Below are 21,839 nucleotides of genomic sequence, written 5' to 3'. Positions count from 1 at the left end.
GAACTCCTGTTGAGATGTCCTGGAGCTGAGATGACCAAGCTTGAACAACCATGATCATCTTCCTCTGTGTCAAGTATGACTTCAATTAGTGGAGAGTTTGCCCCTGATACCTATTGATTCCAGTTTTGCTAGGGCTCCTTGACGCCACACACACTTGGTCGAATGCAGCCTTGATGTCAAGGGCTGTCACTCTCACCTCATAAATAAAATTCAGCTCTTCTGTCCATGTTTGAACCAAGGCTGTAATGAGGTCAGGAGCAGAGTGGCCCTGGTGGAAACCAAAATGGGTATCAGTGAGCAGGTTATTGCAGAGCAGGTGCTGCTTGATACCACTATTGATGACACCTTCGATCACTTTACAGATGACAGAGAATAGACTGATGGGGTGGTAATTGGCAGGGTTGGATTTGTCCTGCATTTTATGTACAGGACATAGCTGGGTAAATTTCCACATTGTCGGGTAGATGCCAGTGTTGTAACTGTGTTGGAATAGCTTGGCCAGGGAAGCTGCAAGTTTTAGAACACAAGTCTTCAGTAATATTGCATGAATGTCATAAGGGACTGTTGCCTTTGCAGTATCCATTGTCTCCAATCGTTTCTTGATACCATGTGAAGTGAATTGAATTGATCAAAGACTGGTACCTGTAATTCTGGGGACCACTGAAGGAGGCCAGGATGGATCATCCATTTGGCACTTCTGGCTGAAGATTACAGCACATGCTTTAGCCTTATCTTTTGCACTGATGTGCTGGGCTCTTCCATCATTGAGGATGGGATATTTATGGAGCCTCCTCCTCCTGTTTAATTGTCCACCAAATTCACAACTTGATGTGGCAGGACTGCAGAGCTTATGGTCTGATCCGTTGGTTGTATGATCACCATTTGGCCTGCAAGTAGTCCTGCTTGGTAGCTTCACCTGGTTGACACTTTATCTTCAGGTATGCCTGGTGTTGCAGATGGCATCTCCCCCCACCCCACCACACACACACACACACACACACACACACACACACACGACTCTCCACTGAACCAAGGGTGATCTCATGACTTGATGGTAATGGTTGAGGGGGGGATATGCTAGACCAAGACATTACAGATCGTGCTGGAGTCAATTCTGCTGCTGTTGATGGCCCACAATGCCTCATGGATGTCTGTCTTGAGTTGCTAGATCTGTTTGAAGTCTGCCCTATGTGGCATCATGATGGTGCCACATGACACATTGGATATTATTCTTAAAGTGAAGGTGGGACTTCATCTCCACAAGGGCTGTGTGGTGATCAGATGCATCTGCAGCTGGCAGATTGTTTAGGATGAAGTCAAGTATATTTCCCTCAGTTGATTCCCTCAGTACCTGCAGTTTAGCATCAATGTCTTTTAAGAGACATTTTACTGGCAGAACATCATACTAAACATGCAGAAACAGATACAATTGACTCCAAAGCCAGAAGTTTTGTTTATCAGTTTGCTCTAGATGGTGTTGTGAAGTTGAAGGTGTGTACTGTACCTTTAAGAGGGAATGAATGCTGTTTTGCACTGAGAGCTTATAAGCACCTGTGTCATATGACTAGATAACAGTCTCAGGGTGTATTAGAAAATTGAAAATATGTAACATTTGGCTGTGAAATGGATAGCTGAATTGGTTACTGTTTTGGCAACAATTCAAATTTAACTAGTTTAAATTATGCCCCAGGATACTAAAACCCAATCGGGTGCGAATTTATTGTTTTGCCAACTTTGAACCAATGAGACAATCTGATGTTGAGGAGATAAAAAAAGGGCTGGCATTTTGAAAACCAGACAGAGCAGCTGTCATTGAGACAGATCCAAGAAATTAGGAAAAACTATCAAATGTACCTTTTCAGGTGAAACATATTCACAGTACGAAAGAAAGACAGCCCAGGGAAATCTTCAACTGGAAGAAGACAGACATTGAAGTCGACAGCTACTGTGTGGTTTTGAAATTAAGTTGATGTAATTTTAATGTGTTTATTAGAACAGTATATTGTTATACAGTTGGAGGCAGTTAATAAGCAGTTGAGAGAAAGGGGGACCTATGAATAGTTGTTGTTTAATGTTCACTTTTAGTGTTAAATAATAAATTTCTATTATTTTCTTTAAATAGTGGAATTTGGGAGTTCTCTGTCATTCATATTTTCACTCTGTCACTAACTAGCTCACAATTATTGTGTAGAAATATAGTTTCTCAGGATGATGTGTTTAAACTTTGTTTGCAAGTTGGTGAAGGTTCTGATATGATAGCCATCATTACAATCTGTACACATTGCACCATGTAGGCCATCAGAATTTCTCTTATCAAAGTCAAAAATAATATCTTCACTCAGCTAAATTTACAATTGCATCCAGCTATTTTATTTTCCCTCATAGGATTGTCTAGTTTATCCTTAAATGAATTTATACTATTTGCTGCAGTCACTTTCTGTTGTAGCAAGTTCGATATACTTACCATTGTTTAGGTGGAGACATTTCTTCTGAATTCCCTATTGGATTTCTTGCTGATTATCTTCTATTAATTATCTAGGTATGTTAATATCCACTGAGGAAATGTTGTCTCTGTAACCTTACATGACTCTGACAAAGGTAGGTGACCTTTTCTTGTCCTTCTTGATCTATCTATAGCTTTCAATGCTGATCGTACGGTTGTCTTCCAACAACCCTCCACCACTTGATAGCGTAGTAGGGCGGGTGGTGTTTGGTAGCTACACTCACCTGACTCCATTCTCATTGATATAATCAAAGATTTGCAATTGTTGCTTTGCCTGTTCCCCTTCCTCAGCCTCCTATTTTTCCTTGATTTGCTGTCCCTTGGTGGCATCAGAAAAATAGAATCAGTTTCAAGTTTAATTAATACCATCCAGCCCTAAATAATCACCCACCACTCCTAATTCCTTCGCTGTCTTTAAGGTATCAGACGGCTTGTCAAACATGCAATACTGAATGACCATGAACTTTTATTGCTTAGATATGATGAAAAACAAAGCTGGTGGCTTCAGCTTCTACTACAAATTCTGTTACACAGCCATTAACTCTATCCCTTCTCTCCCTGAAAAACATCTGAGGCTAAAACAGTTTGCACCTTTGTATCATCTCTTAGTCCAAGCTGACTTTCTAACTACATATTCATGCCATTGCTAAGAGCATTAGCGCTATCTGCATAACATCATCTGCTTCAGCTCATCTGCGACTGAAACTCTTATCCATTCTTTATCTTTATACTCGACTATTCCAATGAATTCCTGGTTGTCTCCCTGTTACTACCCACCTTAAACTTGAGGTCATCCAAAACTCTGATGCCTGTGGCAAAGCATACCGCAATTCCTTTATCCACCATTCATACGATCTTGATTAAACAACCTCTCAATTTTAAAGTACTTTTCCAGTCCTATTTTAAAATGGCCAAAGTGGTTTTGCTCCTCCTTACTCTGTGACCTGCTTCAGCCCTAAACAAAAACTGAATTAATGTGATCCTCTAGTTCTGACCTACTGAGCTTCCCAGATATTAATTTCCACACAATTGTCAAGACAGCTTTTTCTTCAACTGACTCAGCCTTTTATGCTCGGGGAAACGCTCCTTAAATGTCTCTGGGTCAAACTTGTCATACTTTGGCAGTGTCAATTTTGTTGAATTTCATGGAGCATTTTTGTCCATGAGTTCCAACAAGATTTTTTGCCATATTGTCCCAAACTCACCTCATTAACTACCTAACCCCTCCATGGTGACACTCGAGTCTGATGCTAGCTGTATTCTACCACTTGCCATACAGAGGAACTCACCACAGGTTGGATATCCGAGAATCGACAGTGATTCTTGACTTTGGTGCTATGTTTATAAGGCTGTTAAGCACCTGGATAAGCATTGTCAATCAGGAGCTGCCTTGTACTGACCGACACTTGCCCTGACTGTGGCAGAGAGGGGGAAGTGGTACCTTGCTATCTAGAGGTCTTGATGGACTGGTGTTGTAGAGGAGGACATTTTCTCCAGGACCAGCTGTAGAGGCCATGGCCATGCCACCAGACTCTGCCAATCTGGGCCAAGGTTGCCACCTGGGTCACTGTGATCTGAACCATGTGAAGGATTGTCCAGCAGTTTAGAAAGAAGGTGAATAACTTTTTCCATATTGCCAGGCTAAGAGTCAGCATCTTCTCTCTTACTTACTGTATCTTGCTACTTCATACACCTTCCATCAAGGCTCATGCTCCACCACTCTCACTGTTTCATGCAACAGCTTCCCTCTCCCTCTCACCCACCCTGACACCAGATTCCATTAACATTGTACACCCTTGACTCTGGCTACTCACTCATTTATAGAATCATAGAATTCTTACAAGTGTAGAAGCAAGCCATTTGGCCTATTGAGTCTACAATGACCTTCCAAAGAGCATCCCACCCAGACCCACTCTCTACTGTATCCCTGTAATCCGCATTCCCATGGGCAATCCACCTAACCTGTACATCTTTAAATGTCACTCTGGTCAATTCACTTTACCCTCACTTGCACCAGTACTAACCCTATGCCACCCACTTTCCATTTCTCACAATCCCTCTCCTTCCATTGCAGGAGAAAACAGCCCACACTAGGATTGAAAATGCCTAGAAAGATGATGTGTTGTCTGACATTTGACTCCTTATCTTAATTTTCCAGGTTGACAAATGACCGTGTCTGAGCCTCTGGATTTATATTAAGGGTACCGTGTCTGAATATTCCAGGACCTGCTAACTGAAGGCCACCTCCCTTTGCTTGACGTCTGACAATCATGTAAATAATGCTGGCTTTTTGACTGCGCCAAATGTAATACAAGACAGAAGTAATGCGATCCTGGTAGGTCTGGCTGACTTTGCAAAGCATTAAAAGGCAAGACAGGAATTCTGTGAGCATCTAGGTGGGCTCAAGGTAAGCACATGCTAAGAAAGCAAGTGAGCAGCCCTGAAGTGCTGCCTGGTCTAACCTGTGAGCTGGCTGCCTGTCTCTGTGCACAAAATATGCTTGCCACAACATTTTAATGCTAATTATTAATGTTCCCTGAAGTACAGTTTTAAAGCACAGAAGGTCCTGGAAATGGATTAGAAAGGTGCCATAAGGATCCCGAAGGTTAGTAGGTATCAGATACTAAGACTCATGGCTGTGAATTGCTTGAGGCTGGAGTGCCCTGAGATGTTGCTGGGTGTCCAGGATCGTGACCCAGAGGAGCAAGCAGTGAAGTGAAGTCACAGGTACCTGTTCTGACTTGCATGTCGGGAATCAATGCTATTTACTGTCTCTGTGGCAGATACTGGGACAAGAAGCTGTACATTAATGAGATGAGATTTGCAGTTAATGACACTGACAATAAGCAATAATCTCCATTAGTAGGCATTTTACTGCTGCTTAGCAAAAATCCCATCTCATTGTCTGGAACTCTGCTTAAAAATGCAACAGACCAAAAAAGTCCTTGCCTGACTTCTCACACAATTCTCCCAGTTTTCTCACTGTCATTCAAGCCCTTGTAAGATTGTGCCATCTGTCAAATTCCACCAACGTCAGCTCATTATTCCATTTTCAGTGCAGATAAGGAATATGGGGACATAAAAAGAATCTGTGCTCCACCTCTAATGTCTATTCTATTCGCTGTGCTTCCCAATTTGTGTCCTTCTCATTCTGAAATCTCTCAGAGTTACTAGCAACCCTCTCCTCACCGGACACAAAAACAAAATACTGTAGAAATGCCAGAAAAGCAGACTTTTCCCATCTGTCTTTAGTTCTAAAAAGGTGTTACATTGAACACAAAATATTTGCTCTGCTTCTCTTTCCACAAATTATGTTTTTACTCCCATCAGCTAAATTTTGTAATTTCATCAATATTCCCTGATGTTCTCTGTTGTTTACAATATGCAACAGGTTAATTAATAAGGGCTGTTTATGTTCACTGACAAGGGTGTAGACTACATTCTATCCACATCCCAATCACAATCTTCTCATAGCCCAGACCATGACACATTTGACTGTGGAATTGTATGCGGATTCATTTTCCCCAGAGAAATTAGGTGAACAACATCAAAAATAACTTGCAATTATTTAGCATTCTAATTAATAACACATGCCAAGGCACTTCACAGGAGTTTTATTAAACAAAATTTGACACTGAGTCACACAGGGGATACTAATTTGGATGGTCAAGACCCTTGGTAAGTGAGGTAGACTTTAAGATGAAAAGAGAGTACAGAGGCAGAAAGGTGTATCGGTAGAATTTCAGACCTTAGAGCTCAGACAGCCATTGATGATGGAGTTTAAAATTGGGGTTGCTTAAGAGTCAAAATTAAGTAACTGTAGATATCTCAGAGTAATGGGGTTGGATAAAATTCCAGAGATTGAGAAGGTTAATGCTATAAGATTATATTATTTAAAAATCCTTATTTAAACATCAATTGCCAGAATATACGAATCACACCTTAACAAGACACAATAGAGAATATTAGGGGAATTGGCAAAGAAAAGGAAAAAAACTCTAAAATTGAGCTTTTGCTCGATCAAGTGGTAATGTAGATCAGTGAATATAAGGGTGAATGAGACTTATAACAAGGATAACGGGCAGCAGATGTTAGGATGATGCCAGGTTTATGGAGGGTAAAATGCAGACAGTGACCAGGAATGCATTGGAACAACAAAGTCTCGAGATAACAAAGACTTCAATTAGTGTTTCAGCAATAGATGAATTGAGGCATGAGTGGAATAGAGTGCTTTTAAACGGGCACAAGTAGGCAGTCTTAGTCATGACATTGATGTGTCATTGAAAACACATTTAAGCATCAAGGTTGTGACAGTTTGATTCAGCCTCAGACCATTGTCAAGGAGAGTAATAATTTTGGTATCTAGGGAATGGAATTTGTAGTGTGGTCCAAAAACAATGATTTCAGTCTTCCCAACAATTAACTGAAAGACAGTTTTATTCATCCACTGTTAGGCATCAGTTTAACAATCTGATAATTTAGCAACTATGGACCAATCAAAAGTTTCATTGGTGAGGAGTAGCTGGGTATCAATTTTATCCTTCTTTTTGCATTACTAATCTGTGGACCTTATGATTTACAAAATGTCACACTTCTACTATTAAATTAGTTCTGTAAAAGTGCCCTTATTTAAAAATCAATTACTTTAATATACAAATGACACATTCTCAAAACAGAATAGAGTTATCTGTACTCACCCAGTTCAAAAATCTGTAATGGTAGTGTGAGGAACCCTGAACAAGGGTTGGGCTTATTTTGTCCTGGGGCTGTGCACACGTCATCAGATGGCGGCAAAAGGAGAAGAAAGGACAGGTTGTCTGCAAAATCCAACACCTCTTGGCTGTACAGCCTGAAATTTTTGGCCTAAATTTTCACAGTGAAGGGAAAAAAAACACTTAAGTTACCATGTTCACAATAAGCTTAAAGCCCCTAATAATTATATTACCATTTTCTGCACATGTACCAGCATGTAAAACACAGATCATAGGCTAGAGGGGAGGATGCTTGGTATCAGCCAGAGTAAAGGATGGAGGGCAGAACAGATGGTGAAGTGTCAGGCTTCAGCTGGGTACAATTTGTGGAATGAGATGGGTTATTCAAACAGAAAAATAATGATCTTGAAATAATATTGATAATGCGCTGGATTGGTGCCTGAATGAATTAGTTTAGTTTTTAATTGTGTCTACTTAAATTAGCCTATATGTTTTGGAGCTGGAGGCTTGAATGCTTTCCATTTTGGATACCCAGGACAGCCACAATGTGCCATCAACCTCATTCTGTACAATGGGATATGACTATTGCCAGTGATGATGTTGGAACTCGTGATGTTAATCTGATATCAGCAGAGTACACCAGATCAGAGGGAAGCTTATTATGAAGCAGGAGTAAGACACTACATTAGAGAGTTATGTTCAAGAATGTGTGTATACATAAACATGTAAATAAAGACTGGTATGGCATTAAAGGAAGTGAGAGAACCTTACTCGAGGATAAGGATGAACGAGGCATGCTAAAGAAAGAACAAGGCATGCTAGGGAAAGAACAATTCAAAACATACTGCAGATCAGTAGAATTTACATCACCATAGAAACAGAGAAGATGTTACACCAAGGGAAAATACTTTTGATAAAGGGAAATCATTTGGAAAAGAAAAATTTCAAAAGATCAACAAAGTAAGCCAAAATCTCAAAGATGAAACTTAACAATGCCAACAAAGATTCTGGACTATTTTCTCACACGTGAAGGAGCTTTTAATGCAGAATTTATACTCAATACAAGGATAGCTGTTTCAATACAGACTGACTTCTTGCCTTGGTTGAAATCAGTGAATGTTTAATCTGCAAGCACTAAATAACAAGGTCTCATGGGCACAGCTCTTAGGTCAATTCAATCCCTCTTCAGTTATATAAGTCGAAAAATCACGGAGACTCAACATTTTGAAGAATTCAAACACATCATTACAACAGAGAAATGAAGATAATGGACTTGACACTTCAAGGTGAAAATGGAAGAGAATTTCATGAAAAATTTCAAGGCTATTTAAAAGCCTTATACAATCTAAAACAGGTGTATCACATTACTCTGCAGGATTATGCCAAATCAATCTTCCTGTATATTCCTAGAAATATACTTCATTTCAATTCAACCACTATTAGCAAAGGTGAAGGTTTGCTTAGATAGCGAATTAAAACATAGGGTTATATCACAGAACCAGTACAAAGAAGTTCAGGACTGCTAACAGATTCCAGATATAATAGAGAGCCACGACTGAACATGGATCTCACTTAACTGAATGAAGGGGTTCAAAGAAAAGTACATCAAATTTTGTCAGTTGACAGTTCTACTATGTCAACCAGAAGCAACTTTTTTATTATAACGCTAGATGCTGTGACAATGTTGCCCCTTTAACAAGGTTATTTTGTCCTTAGGTTTTTTTTTTAAAAGTGTGGTCATAAAGGCAGGGGTGCCAAAATGTCTGTGAAAGTTTAATAATGGCAGGGGAGTGGCCAGTTCTCCCAGTTCAGGCTTTTTCTAGTTTCTTTTAGTTGTAATGGTGAGAAGCTACTGCAATCCAGAGAAAGGTTCCAAGCTTCAGCAGATAATTTTCAACTGGCTTCTCTCTCTGAAATCTCTCCTGGCTGTAAGAAGTTGTATTTGAATTTACCTTTTGCCAAGGGATGTGTTTATGGGACGTTACAAGAACTGGAACAGCTCCTTCGATTGAGTCTTCAATAGTTAAGTTATTCTAAATTCTATTTTCTGTTGTTTGTGCTTTAAATATAGTGTTTAAATAAATTCTGTTTTGCTTAAAACTAAGCAGTTTGACAAGATGCATCACACCTGGAGTATCCACTTCACATTTGCCTTTAAAATAAGAAAGTTAGGCTCTGAGCTACCTTCTTAACATATTTGGAGGGAATCTGGCCTGGTCTATAGCAATGGGAACGGTGGATTTTGGCAAAGCAATAAGTCAAAATTGTTGACTACATTCATAACACAATTTGGATGAACTTGTTTCAATTGTCTACCTTTCAGCATTTTTGGTATGCACACAATTTTAAGGCTTCCTGAAGGCAAATGAGATACTATTTGTCACATGGATAATATCCTGTTTACTGTCAGACAAAAGAAAAGAGCATTACCACAAAATCAGAGAGGGTTTAAGAGCATTACATTCGATGAGAAGTGTCAAATTTCAAAAAGAAAGTCATGTTTTTGGGACACACAACCTAGGAGTAAAGTATCACAGTGGATCCCAAAAAAGAGATGGCCAACAAGTGAGTTTCTGTAATGGAAATGTGTGAACAGTGTACAGTGTGTCTTAAGAAGGGTGAATCAACAGGGAAAGTATATTCCTAACCATGCCAGTCTCACTCAATCCATAGAAGAACTTTTGAAGAAAGACCAACAATAGTACTGGAATCAGAAGAGACTACAACTTTTCAGAAGATTTCTGTTTTCTCAAATATATTGACTATACATAAGCCATGATTATTTACCATAGTAGCTGTGAATGCATCATAAATGGAACTAGGTTCAGTTCTCATTTGGTGCAGAATGTTGGTCTTGGGTTGACCATATACTTTGCATCAAGACCACTGACATATTCTGAACAGAAGTATGTCACAATTGAAAAGATTGGTTGTTTCTAGATTATTGATTTTCTCATAGGGTTGAGATTCCAGGTGGAAACAGAGCGTAAGCCACTAGTTATATTACCAGGATGAAATGAAATTGCAAAAATACCACTGCAAATACCAAGATTTAGATACATGTTAATGAGACCCAACAACATGACTATGTCCCAGGCAACAGGCAGATTATGACTTAAGCATTCTTCAGAGCAACTTAAAATAGTCGCAAATAATGAGTCTAAAATAAATAATTAATCTTCATTGAATAGGAGCTATCATACTACTGCAGTTATCAATACATTACCAGATATCAGGGGGAAGCTCAGAGAAATTTGTGCAGCTCAGAAAACAAATGACAAGTGCACAAAGATTCAAGAACTCTATTTTGGAATGGTGGTCCAGATATTGTCCAGCAAATCAAGTTCTGAAGAAGTGTCATGAACAGAAAGCAACATTTGATAGATGTAGAAGATCTATTGACATGCAACCACCAGCTGATTATACTGATGTCTATGACTGAAGAAATCCTAAAACAACTTCATGGTAGATATGAGGAAGTCACAAAATGCAGAGCTTAAGCTCAACAGTCCATACAGTGGCCAAGCATTGTGGAACAAATGGAAATTTTATCTCATTGTGTTATACATTTGCTATCAAACGTTAAATGCCAACAGAGCCGTTAATGTCCTCAAAGTTTCCATAAAAGCCTTGGGAGCAGCTAACATTAGATTTATTCAGCCTCAGAATAGTGGTTTACTATTAGTCATTTAGTCCTGGTAGACCACTATTCTAAATGGATCGAAGTTTCAATACTTCATATAACTACAGCAGAGTCATCGGTTAGAACACTAAAATGTGTTTTTTCAACACAGAGTTTTCCATAGGAAACTGTTTTAGAGTACAGACCTCAATTTTGAATAAGGAATTCAGGAAATTCACCACAGAGGCAGGTATTAATCAAGTATCAAGTTTTTTATTTCATCCTGGATCAAATGTAGAAAAAAGGACAGTGAAAACCAGAAATCACTAATATCTAAGAATAGAGATTAGGAATTAGTATTTTTCAGCTACAGATCAATTCCAGTTAATAAGGAATACTCATTGACAGAACTACACATGGGGAGAAGATTAAAATCAGAAATATCATTACTGAAGTGCAGTCTCAGGATGAACATACATGTCAGGACCATGAGAAGGTAAAGAAGCAGAAAAACAACACTGAAGAAAGTGATAGAAGTACAGTTCAACAAGCAGAGCAAAACCACATTGATGAAGGAGCAGCGGTCAGAAAGCTAGTGCTTCCAAATAAATCTGTTGGACTATAACCCGGTGTTGTGTGATTTTTAACTCTGTTCACCCCAGTCCAACACTGGCACCTCCAAATCTTATCTGATTATGTTATTCTGGCATCAGCAGAGCAGAGTAGAAGACATGATTGGACCAGAGAGAAGCATGTAATGGAGCAGGAATAAGACATTATACCAGAGAGCTATATTCAGTAGCACGTATATATACAAGTGCAAATAAAAAACAAAGAGACTGAGCAAGCTTTACTCTGGGATAAGGAATAACTCAGGATGCTAGCAACCAAAAATAGTAGCAGCCTTGCTAAAGTAAAGCAGAATGGGTGTAGACACCCAACATCCAGAAAAACAAGTGATAGCAAAATGTCAATAATTATAGCATTCGGGACAGTTTTAGCATCGGTAAGATACAAAGTAAACTTGCATCAAAAAATCTCAGGGCAGGTACAACATAGATTGGATACAGGTTAGAACTTTTTGCTACCATGTCCCATTCAATTAATTCCAGGGTAGGTACAGCACAGGACAGTTACAAAGCAAGGTGTTCTGATATTTCAACCACAACTTCAGAACACCATCTGCTTCAAGATGATAGTTTTTCAGTTTCCCACAACAACCTTTATATGATCAGCAGATCCGAAATGTTGATTTCAGTGCTGGCTCTTCTTTTCATTAAATCTGTATTTTAAACTCATTAACTTGCCATACAATTGGTCATTCTTATCACTACACCTGTTAATTGTCATCAAAGTTTGTTGGAAATAATAAATAAAATTAGATACTTTACAGTGTAGCACAACCCCTTGACTGTAGATCTTCAAACTTTGCCTAAATGTATATGTGAAGGGTGAAAAAGACACTGTAAATGCATTGACTTGAATTCCTCTGAGCAATAGGTATTTTATCACTTTCTGCAAAAACACTGGCATTCTGGCCTTGGAATAGATTCAGTTTAAGCTTGAACTGTTTAATGCAATTGTAAATAAATGAGTACCATGCTGTGAACTAGCTATTATGGGAGTGTGAAAGCCAGTATTGTGGATATAGTGGGAGTGACAGCAAGTCAGCAGGAATGCAATTCCTTAGATGAACGTGACACTTGTGAAATTCCACTACAAAACATATTTTCTGTGAGCCACTTTTATACCTGCTCCAGTGAAATGCCAATCTGATTCATCAGTTCTGAAATGGCTACCGTGAGTTCTCGCTGGAAGAGGATCTGGGAGCATCTTTCATTTGGATCTGTTAGATTGGTCTCATCCAAAGCTGAAAGGTTCTGGAGCCACTCCCATTCATCTCTAAAGGCAGAGATATATGAAATATACTCAATAAAACAATTACTTGAAAGTAAAATACACCAATATTAACACATATGTTAAGGGTGTCACACAGAGAAGAAAGAAGAACATAAGCAACTATAGCACAAAAAAATTGTTTACCAAATAGATATTTTTTCCGTATTTCCCAAATACACTGTACCTTATCATGAACTTTACTACACATACTTAAATGCTTTCTATACATCATGTATCATGTATCTATTTAAAATTCCCATAAATTATATTCTATGTTTATATTGTCTTTAACCCAACCATTTAATCTTCCTCATGGAAGTTCTTACTCCTAAAAGCAATGCAAACAAAATCTGGAATAATTATCCATATTATGGCTCCAAAATGATGTGATAATTACGTTACCTGGGTCAAACGATTTATATAACATCAACAGATTCAGATATAAATTGGACAATGTAAGGAAAAAACAATTAGCGAACAGAGGAAATTGAATGTAATTAAAATGTAAAGAGTTGGAGAAAATTAAAGCAAATTGCCATAACTAAAAGACAGAATTTCAAAAAATGACAGCAGAAGAGGTAAAGGATTACAATGTGTCAGATAATGTGGCTGTGCGAGCAAGTACATGAGGTGGTCATGGCCAATCAGGTTTTACTGGCTGATCAGCTTTGATGAAGAATCATCAAGACTTGAAATGCTGGCTTGCTCTCTTTTCATGGATGCTGCCTGACCTGCCGCATATCTTATTTACTGTAACTGAGATGCTGTATAAGAATAACTCTGCAGCATTATGTTTGGCCAGGCTTTTTTGTGTTCTGTATGAGAAATGTATTCCTCATTTCATTATTTAGGGACAATATCTCAATGTTCAAGAACCCCAAGGGACTCTACATTAGAAATTTCAATATGAATTGATCAGTAAGGCAGAACCATACACATTAGTGTTCACTGCCTAAACAAGGCTTTGAATTTGTCTCTTTTAAGGCTACATGATAGATTTTAAGGAAGGGAGGAGATCAAGGTATTTTTTTCAACTCTGTCACACATTATTGTTTGGATTATGCTTCATGTATACAGGAATTTGGCATCAGTAAGAACATGTCATACACAGGGAATATAATGGAAGATATTATCATAGGTCCAACAGGTTGCGCATGAGGTGAGGGGAGTGTATTACACATCAGACAGAATTATCTTGAGGTATTGGGGAGCTTGTGAGACACCTGTGCTGCCTCTTCCAGGGAAAGCTAGCCAGGATACATGACAAGCAGGTAATGGCAGCACCACTGGTGGGCTTTCCACTGGAATCAAAACCAAAGGGACAGAGATACTGCTGAGTGAGACCTGCAAGCACTCAGCGCTCACAGCTCTTGCACTCAGCAGTATCTCAGAACAGACTTTGGCTACAAATGGAATAGCATCCTCAGAATCTCAGGATCATGAAGAACAGTGATGCCAGGAATGGGATTTTCATGTTCAGGATATAGGGATGGTGGGGAGGACATGGGGTTTGGAAGTAAGGGTAGGAAGATGAAAGATGTCCAGTTCTTTGATAAGATACTACTTTTGATTGTGGAACCACCACCATCTGAGGTGACAAAATTCCATCAGGATAGCAGATGTCATGCACTTAGATGATATCAGATAGATCTGCAGCTGGGTTAGTACGAGCAGTGACAAACTGAGGCCCCTTAATTGGTCCTTAAGGGCCTAAATAAATAGCAGAGCAGGAAGATCATCCTTGAGGTTTCCTGTCCAGAATTTAATTCTGGCAGTAATGTAAGGGCACAGAGAGTTTAAGCACTCCCCAGCTTAATTAAGTGCAAGCCTTCTAGCTCACAACCGGGAGTAGATGATTGGGGAAAGTTTGTCACATTGAGGTAAGCTTCTCGCTGACATATTTTTGGTGGAATATGTCATATGTTGGGAAAGTGCATCATATATTGGTGGAACTTGAGAGTATGGTGCTGGAAAAGCACAGCATGTCTGGCAGCATCCAAGGAGCATAAGCCCTTCATCAGGAATGAGGCTTATGGGCCAGGGGTGCTGAGAGATAAATGGGAGGAGGGCGGGGGGTGGAGGTAGTACTGGGAGTAGGTAGCTGAGAATGCAACAGGTAGATGAAGGTGGGGGAGAAGGAATAGGTCAGAGAGGAGGGTGGAGCAGATAGATGGGAAAGATGATGTATAGGTCAAGAGGGTGGTGCCGAGTTGGGATAAGGTGAAATGAAGAAACTGGTGAAATCAACATTAATCACGTGTGGTTTCAGGGTCCCAAGGCAGAAGATGAGGTGTTCTTCCTCCAGGCGTCCAGACCAATTCCACCATAGAAAATCCCAGATGTCCTGCTTTTTCAAAGACTGCAATTTCCCCTCTCACATGGTTAACGATGTCCTCCAGCACATTACCCCATTTCCCACACCTCCATCATTGAACCCCACCCCTCTCAATGCAACAAGGAAAGATCCCCCATCGGTCTTCACCTTCTACCTCACTAACCTCCATATACATTGCATCATCCTCTGTCGCTTCCACCACCTACAAACAGACACCACCACCTACCTACCCCTATCATCCCTATCAACGTTTTGGAGACAGCATTCCCTCTGCAACCCTCTTGTCAGATCCACATGCCCCACCAGCCCACACCCCACTCCTGGTACCTTCCCTGCCACTGCAAGAAGTGAAAATTCATGTCACACTTCCCCCCCCCCCCCCGCCTCACCTCCGTCCAAAGCCCCAAAGAATCCTTCCACATTTGACAGAAATTTAACTGTACTTCCACAAATGTCATCTACTGTATCTGTTGCACCCGATGTGGTCTCCTGTACATCAGGGAGACAGAATGCCAACTTGTGGATTGTTTCAGAGAACATCTTTGGGACACCTGTACCAACCAACTCCACCGCCCTGTGGCTGAACACTTCAATTCCCCCTCCCACTCCACCAAGGACAGCAGTTCCTAGGCCTCCTCCATCGCCAAACCCTAACCACCCAATGCCTGGAGGAGGAATGCCTCATATTCTGCCTTGAGACCCTGCAACCACAGAGGATTAATGTGGATTTTACCAGTCTCCTCATTTCCCCTCCCCCTACCTTACTGCAGTCCCAAGTCTTCAACCCTGCACCGCCCTCCTGACCTTTCCATCATCTTTTCCATCTCTCTGCTCCAACCTCCTCTCGGACCTATCACCTTCTCCTCCACCTTCAACTACCTATTGTTTTCTCAGCTACCTTCCCCCAGTCTCACCCCCTTCCATTTATCTGTCAGCACCCTCGGCCCTTGCCCAAAACGTTGATTCTCTTGTTTCGCAGATGCTGCCTGACCTGCTGTGCTTTTCCAGCACCACACTGTCGACTCTGATCTCCAGCATCTGCAGTCCTCACTTTCTCCAGTTGTGGGGGGGAGGTATTTGTCACATGACATTCTCCTCTGCCACATATGTATTAGGAACCTGTAATTTTGTTCAGAATTTTAGATGTGCAATATTTTATTTTCTACCTGAAATTAGTCCTACAATGGACAAATTAATCTAAAAAAAGGTTTTAAGTTTTTTGTTAAAATGCTGCAGTCAGATTTATTTTGCTTCACTTACTTAAACAGGCATGAATGTGAAACATTTTTCCAAACATTGTCTTAGTCATTGTTCTGTGAAGCAATCAGCATTAGACACTCTCTGATGATTAATATATGTGCCTCGTCTGTGCATATCAGTGAAACAGCCAGCCGACAAAGACTTCTCAGTAAAGCACAGTCCATTCCACACTGTCCTTTGCATACACGATTTCCAGCAGAGATCACTGAATAATTATCAGTAACTGGCACTCTAGCTAATTTCCCTTTTCCCAGCCAGAGACACTGTGAGCCTTTGTGGCATCTCAACTGCTGCCCAAATGAGATCATCTAACTCAACACAGACTGTGAAGTAAACGTGGAATCGATGGAGTGTATGGCTCAAAACTGCACATGGGAGGTTTATATGCAGTACTTCTAAATCAATGTTACAGGGTATTTTCTCACAGTTCAATTAATTATCATCCTATTTGTGTTGTTCCCCTCTATTACCTGGAAACATTGTGATTGTTTCTTATCTTGATATGACACAGGACATTGGGTAGCTTCTGAGGGACAAGGACATGGATCTGATCAACTGAGCTGCAGAGCTTTAGGTAACCAAGATAAAGTCCTGGAGAAAGGGCCTGATTACTTCTCCTATGATAGGCCAGCTTTTCCTGAAGAGGCAAAAAAGAGAGAATGAGTGTAGCAGATCGTCTATAATAATCTTCAATCGTGAAAATACAATAGTCTCAATAATATTTTTCATGTTTAAAGGCTGTACCATTAAACTGGGTCAATTGGTTCCTCTTTGGTGTAACCAGAGATGTAGAAGCTCATTAACCAATCAAGAAAACGGCATATGCTATGAAATAAAATGCCTATACTTTTACGACTGTGGTACATATAATGCTGAGCATGTGGATTCACATCTCTAGAGACAAGCAGATTAGTTTTCAATATCAGAAACTTTGAGTAATTAGTCAGGTCTTTAAAGAGATTAGTGAAAACACAAAATGAAACTGCTCCTCATATAGTATCTTCTGGCAACAAGAATGCTCCTGATGAATGCCTAAAATTTCTGTTTGTTCTCTCAGTACATTTTGATCTTTAAAATGAATAGGTTGGCTTCCATATTTAAACAGCTGAGAGAGGATCTGAGATGAATGCATTGAACATTTAGACACAAATTCTATTATGTAATCCTTGTTCAATCCACTATCCTGTGTGTATCCTTTGTGCAACTTACTTTAATTATTCACATTCATTCCAACCTGTGTTTATCTAATTCCAGCATCTGTATATCTGACTCCAAACTTGTGTGCTTTATCCTGAATGTAGCACACTCCAGTCCTTAACTCATCCTGCGCATATCTCACCCCAGGCTTTGCATATCCAGCCTGTGTCTTATTCTCTGTTTAGCCCACTACAACCTATGTACACACCATCCTCCTCCAAGCTTGTCACCATCATCAAGCAGGGTGGAACTGAGCTGACAAGATTTATAGAAACATAGGAACTCACATGGTTTGTAGGAACATACACATACAAATTAGGAGCAGTCTATTCAACCTGTTGAGTCTGCTGCACTATTCCATTAAATCATAACAATTGATCTACTCAATGTCCCTTGTTGTCTTACCCCCTTTGTACATGTCCAATGTTTGAATGACCAAGGCCCTCTAGGTTTGGAGAATTACTAAAATTCAGTACCCCAAGTGAAGAAATTTTTCCTCTTCCCTTAATGTGCCATCCCTTATTCTAAGACTATGCCCCCTGTTTCTGGACTCAGCAGCCAGGGAAAACATTCTACTTATATCCAACATGTTACTCTCTCAGCAGTTTGTAAGTCTCAATGAGATTACATCTCATTCTTCAAAACTGCAGAGTACAGATCCAGTTTCCTCAATCTCTCTTCCTAAATGATCCCACCATTTCAGGGATTAGTCTGGTGAACCTACACTTCATTCTATCTATGGCAAGTGCATTCTTTCTTAGTTAAGGAAACCAAACCTGTACACAATACTCTAGATGTAGTCTCTACAATTGCAGCATGACATATTTAGTCTTGTACTTAAATCTCCTTTAGATAAAGACTAACATACAACTTTACAGCTTTCCTAATTACTTGCTCACCCACATGCTAGCATTTAGGGGCTTGACACTTTCCAACTTTTCACCATTCATGAAATGCTGTGCCTTTCATGGACAATTTCACACCTATTCACATTATTTCCATCTGCCATGTTCTTGCGCATTTATGTAGCCTGTCCAATTTCTCATGAAGCTTCTTAGCATCCTCTTCACAACAAACATTTCCACCCAATGGATGCTAGTTAACATTCATATTGTTCATTCGCAAATTTGGAAATAATACATTTTGTCTCTGCATCCAAATTATGTGTTAGGATTATGCTCAGCTGTCGTCCCAGCACCGACCCTTGGGATACCCCATTAGTAATGGCTTCCCTTTCTGAGGGTGAACTGTTTTTATTCCTTTGTTCTTTGTTAACCAATTATCATGCCTTAGAAGTATGGTAACCTCTACTGAAATGTTGAATCACATGTAGTCTAATTTAGATTAGATTAGAGATTAGATTCCCTACAGTGTGGAAACAGACCCTTCAGCTCAACAAGTCCACACTGACTCTCTGAAGAGTAACCCACTCAGACCCATTTCCCTCTGACTAATGCACCTAACGCTATGATTCCTGAAGAAGGGCTTATGCCCGAAATGCCTGACCTGCTGCGCTTTTCCAGCAACACATTTTCAGACCTAACACTATGGGCAATTTAGTATGGCCAATCACCTGCCCTGCACATCGTTGGACTGTGGGAGGAAATTGGAGCACTCGGAGGAAACCCAAGCAGACATGGGGAGAATGTGCAGACTCCACACAGATAGTTGCCCGAGGCTGGAATTGAACCAGGGACCCTGGTGCTATGAGGCAGCAGTGTTAACCACTGAGCCACCATGCCACCCAATGGAGCACTTCACCCAATGTCGGGCGCAAACCCACGACCCTGAGACAAAGAGTCTCATGCTCGACTGACTGAGCTAGCCGGTTTTGTTTACAACATCCAGTATGGGACCTTATCGAAAGTCTCTGAAAATCCAAATGTGTCACATTCACTGGTTCTCCTTTATCTTTGCTACTTTCTAGTCTGCAGGAATCTTTCTAGACTCTGTAGAATTTTAAGAGACAACCACCAAGGCATCCATTATCTACAGTATGTAGCCACTTCCTTCAATACTCTGGGATGTAGGTCATCAGATCCAGGAACTTATTAACCTTCAATCCAATTCAACTTCCTTTGAGTGCTACCTCTTCAAGAATACAATTAGTTCCTCATTTTCACAAGTCTTTTGGTTCCCTAGTATTTCTGGGAGATTTTTTGTATCTTTCTCTATGAAGTCAGTCACAAAATAATTGTTTAGTTTTTCCAACATTTCCCTATTCTTCACTATAAATTGTTATGTCTCCACCTATAACTCACATTTGTCCTTGCTAATCTTTTCTTACTCACGTAAAGAAGATTTTATGGTCTGTTTTTACTAGGCCCATGACAGAGCACTAATGAGAAGGACTGTAAAGTTGAACACTCTTTCTTTATTTTTCTACCTTTATATTGTATGTTTTGGTTTATTTTCCTGTATTTTAAGATGACACCGGAGAGTGGCAATACTCTACAACACTTTTCCTGATATTTTGTAACAAAATACATGTGACAATAAATAAATAAAATAAAATCACTAGTTGGCATTCATATTTGCATTTCATTCCCTTAATGTGTTTCGTGATCCTCCATTGCTGTTTTCTAAATTGCTTTCAGTTGTTTCAAAGCTTAATACATTTTATAGCAGCCTTATACTACTTCCTTTGATCTAATGCAATGTTTTACTTCTATTGTTAGCCATGGTTGATTCACTTTTTCTCGTTCTTTTTAATCTCATTGCAGACCAGGTAAGACTTATTTAAATACCAGCTATTACCTATTTGTTGCAAAATCTTTTAGTGCATTTTCCTAATTCACTATAACTAACTTGCGCCCCATACTTTTACAGTTTGCTTTGTTTAGCATTGTGACCCAAATTTCAGAATGATTAATATCACTTTAAATTTATATAATCATAGCCAGAGAATCACTTAGAATGGTTTATTTTCTGCTCCCATTTCATTACCACTTGTGTTGTCCAAGAATCTAACTTTGACTATCCACCTCTTTCTCCTCTTCTCCCCCACTTCTCATCAACATGTTGCCCTTGTATTCCTGATGTTAATCATCCAAAAGAAGTGTCAGTTTTCACAAGTACACTTAGAATATTAGCTCTATTTGATCACAATTTGTTTTGACTCCTCTATTATCCAGCACTTGAACGACAGAAACTTCCTCCAACTGAACACTGGGCAAAAAAAAGTATTTTTTTATCCCTGACAGGAAGTCTGTTTCCAAGTCACCAATTCCATTGCTCTCCATTGTCTGAAGCAGAACTAAACTGTTCACAATGCAAGTGTTGTGTTTGATTTTGGGATGAGTTTATGATCAAATATTGTGTTGTCAACAAAACTGTCTATTTCCACATATGTGATATGGCTCATCTCTGATCTGTCTCAACTTAATCATCACCCATGTCTCTATGTCTCTAGAATTCATGAATTCTAATGCATTCCAAGCTGGTCACCCATTTTCAATTAACTTAAGATCATGTAAACTTTTGCTGCCTGTATTCAAACTCACCTATTATTCATATGGCCAAACACATACATCGGGTTCTAGTTTGCAAATTATTTTATCTCAAAATTCTCTTTTCTAAGTTCCTCTACTATCTGGTCCTCCTTCTCTCTGTACCTGGCTCCAGCCCTACAATCTTTCTGAAATCTCTGTGCTCTTCTAGTTCGCCTTCTTGAACATCTAAATTTTAGACATTCCACCATAGGCATTTGTACTTTCAGCTGTCAAGGTCCAAAGCTTAAGAATTCTTTTCCTTAATCTCACTGCTTCTCTACCTCAGTTTTTAAGGAGTACTTAAAAAAGGAGACAATCTTCTTGGATAACCTTTGGTCATCTCTTCTAATACTTTATGTAACTATATGTCACATTTAACTTAATAACACTCCTATGAAGCTCATTAGGCAAGTATTATTCCCTATGTTAAAGTGTTAAATAAATACAAGTTCTTATAATACTTCTGTAAAAAGAATATGCACAAAGAAGATAGACAACAGAGGGTAAGAGGAAAGATAGTAACATAGCAATTAGAGTAACTATATATATGTTACTGCATGGAGTGCGATGATGAAAGCTGAATAGCTGCAAGCACTGGCTTAATAAAGGGCTGAATTGGGTATTAATTGTTCCAAGTGTTAAGGTCTTCATGAAAGTTAGGGAAGGAAATAAAAGAGGGATGATAGTACTGGTTAAAGAGAATATTACACTGCAGAAGAGTGATCATGCCTTGGAGGGGCCAGGGACAAACTCTATTTGTCTCGAGCTAAGAAACGCAACAAGTATTATCATTAGGTTTATTCTCTGATCACCAAATAAA

At 39.5% G+C, this 21,839-nt stretch overlaps 1 protein-coding gene across 1 annotated transcript in view; it reads right to left on the bottom strand.

Moving 5' to 3' along the window:
- The window catches only part of LOC132825590 (ankyrin repeat and fibronectin type-III domain-containing protein 1-like), a 117,300-nt gene that overhangs the window by 28,083 nt on the left and 67,378 nt on the right, over positions 1 to 21,839 (bottom strand). The window contains exons 12-14 of the mRNA XM_060840970.1: positions 16,802 to 16,968; positions 12,589 to 12,739; positions 7,201 to 7,366 (exon numbers count right to left, since the gene is read on the bottom strand). Of these exons, the coding sequence (XP_060696953.1) occupies positions 7,201 to 7,366; positions 12,589 to 12,739; positions 16,802 to 16,968 (484 nt within the window). The remainder of the gene's footprint in view (positions 1 to 7,200; positions 7,367 to 12,588; positions 12,740 to 16,801; positions 16,969 to 21,839) is intronic.

This window comes from Hemiscyllium ocellatum, chromosome 20 (assembly GCF_020745735.1).
Source record: "Hemiscyllium ocellatum isolate sHemOce1 chromosome 20, sHemOce1.pat.X.cur, whole genome shotgun sequence".
Taxonomy (NCBI): domain Eukaryota; kingdom Metazoa; phylum Chordata; class Chondrichthyes; order Orectolobiformes; family Hemiscylliidae; genus Hemiscyllium; species Hemiscyllium ocellatum.
Note: the sequence above shows the minus strand (reverse complement) of the source record. Positions and strands in the feature narration are given on the sequence as shown.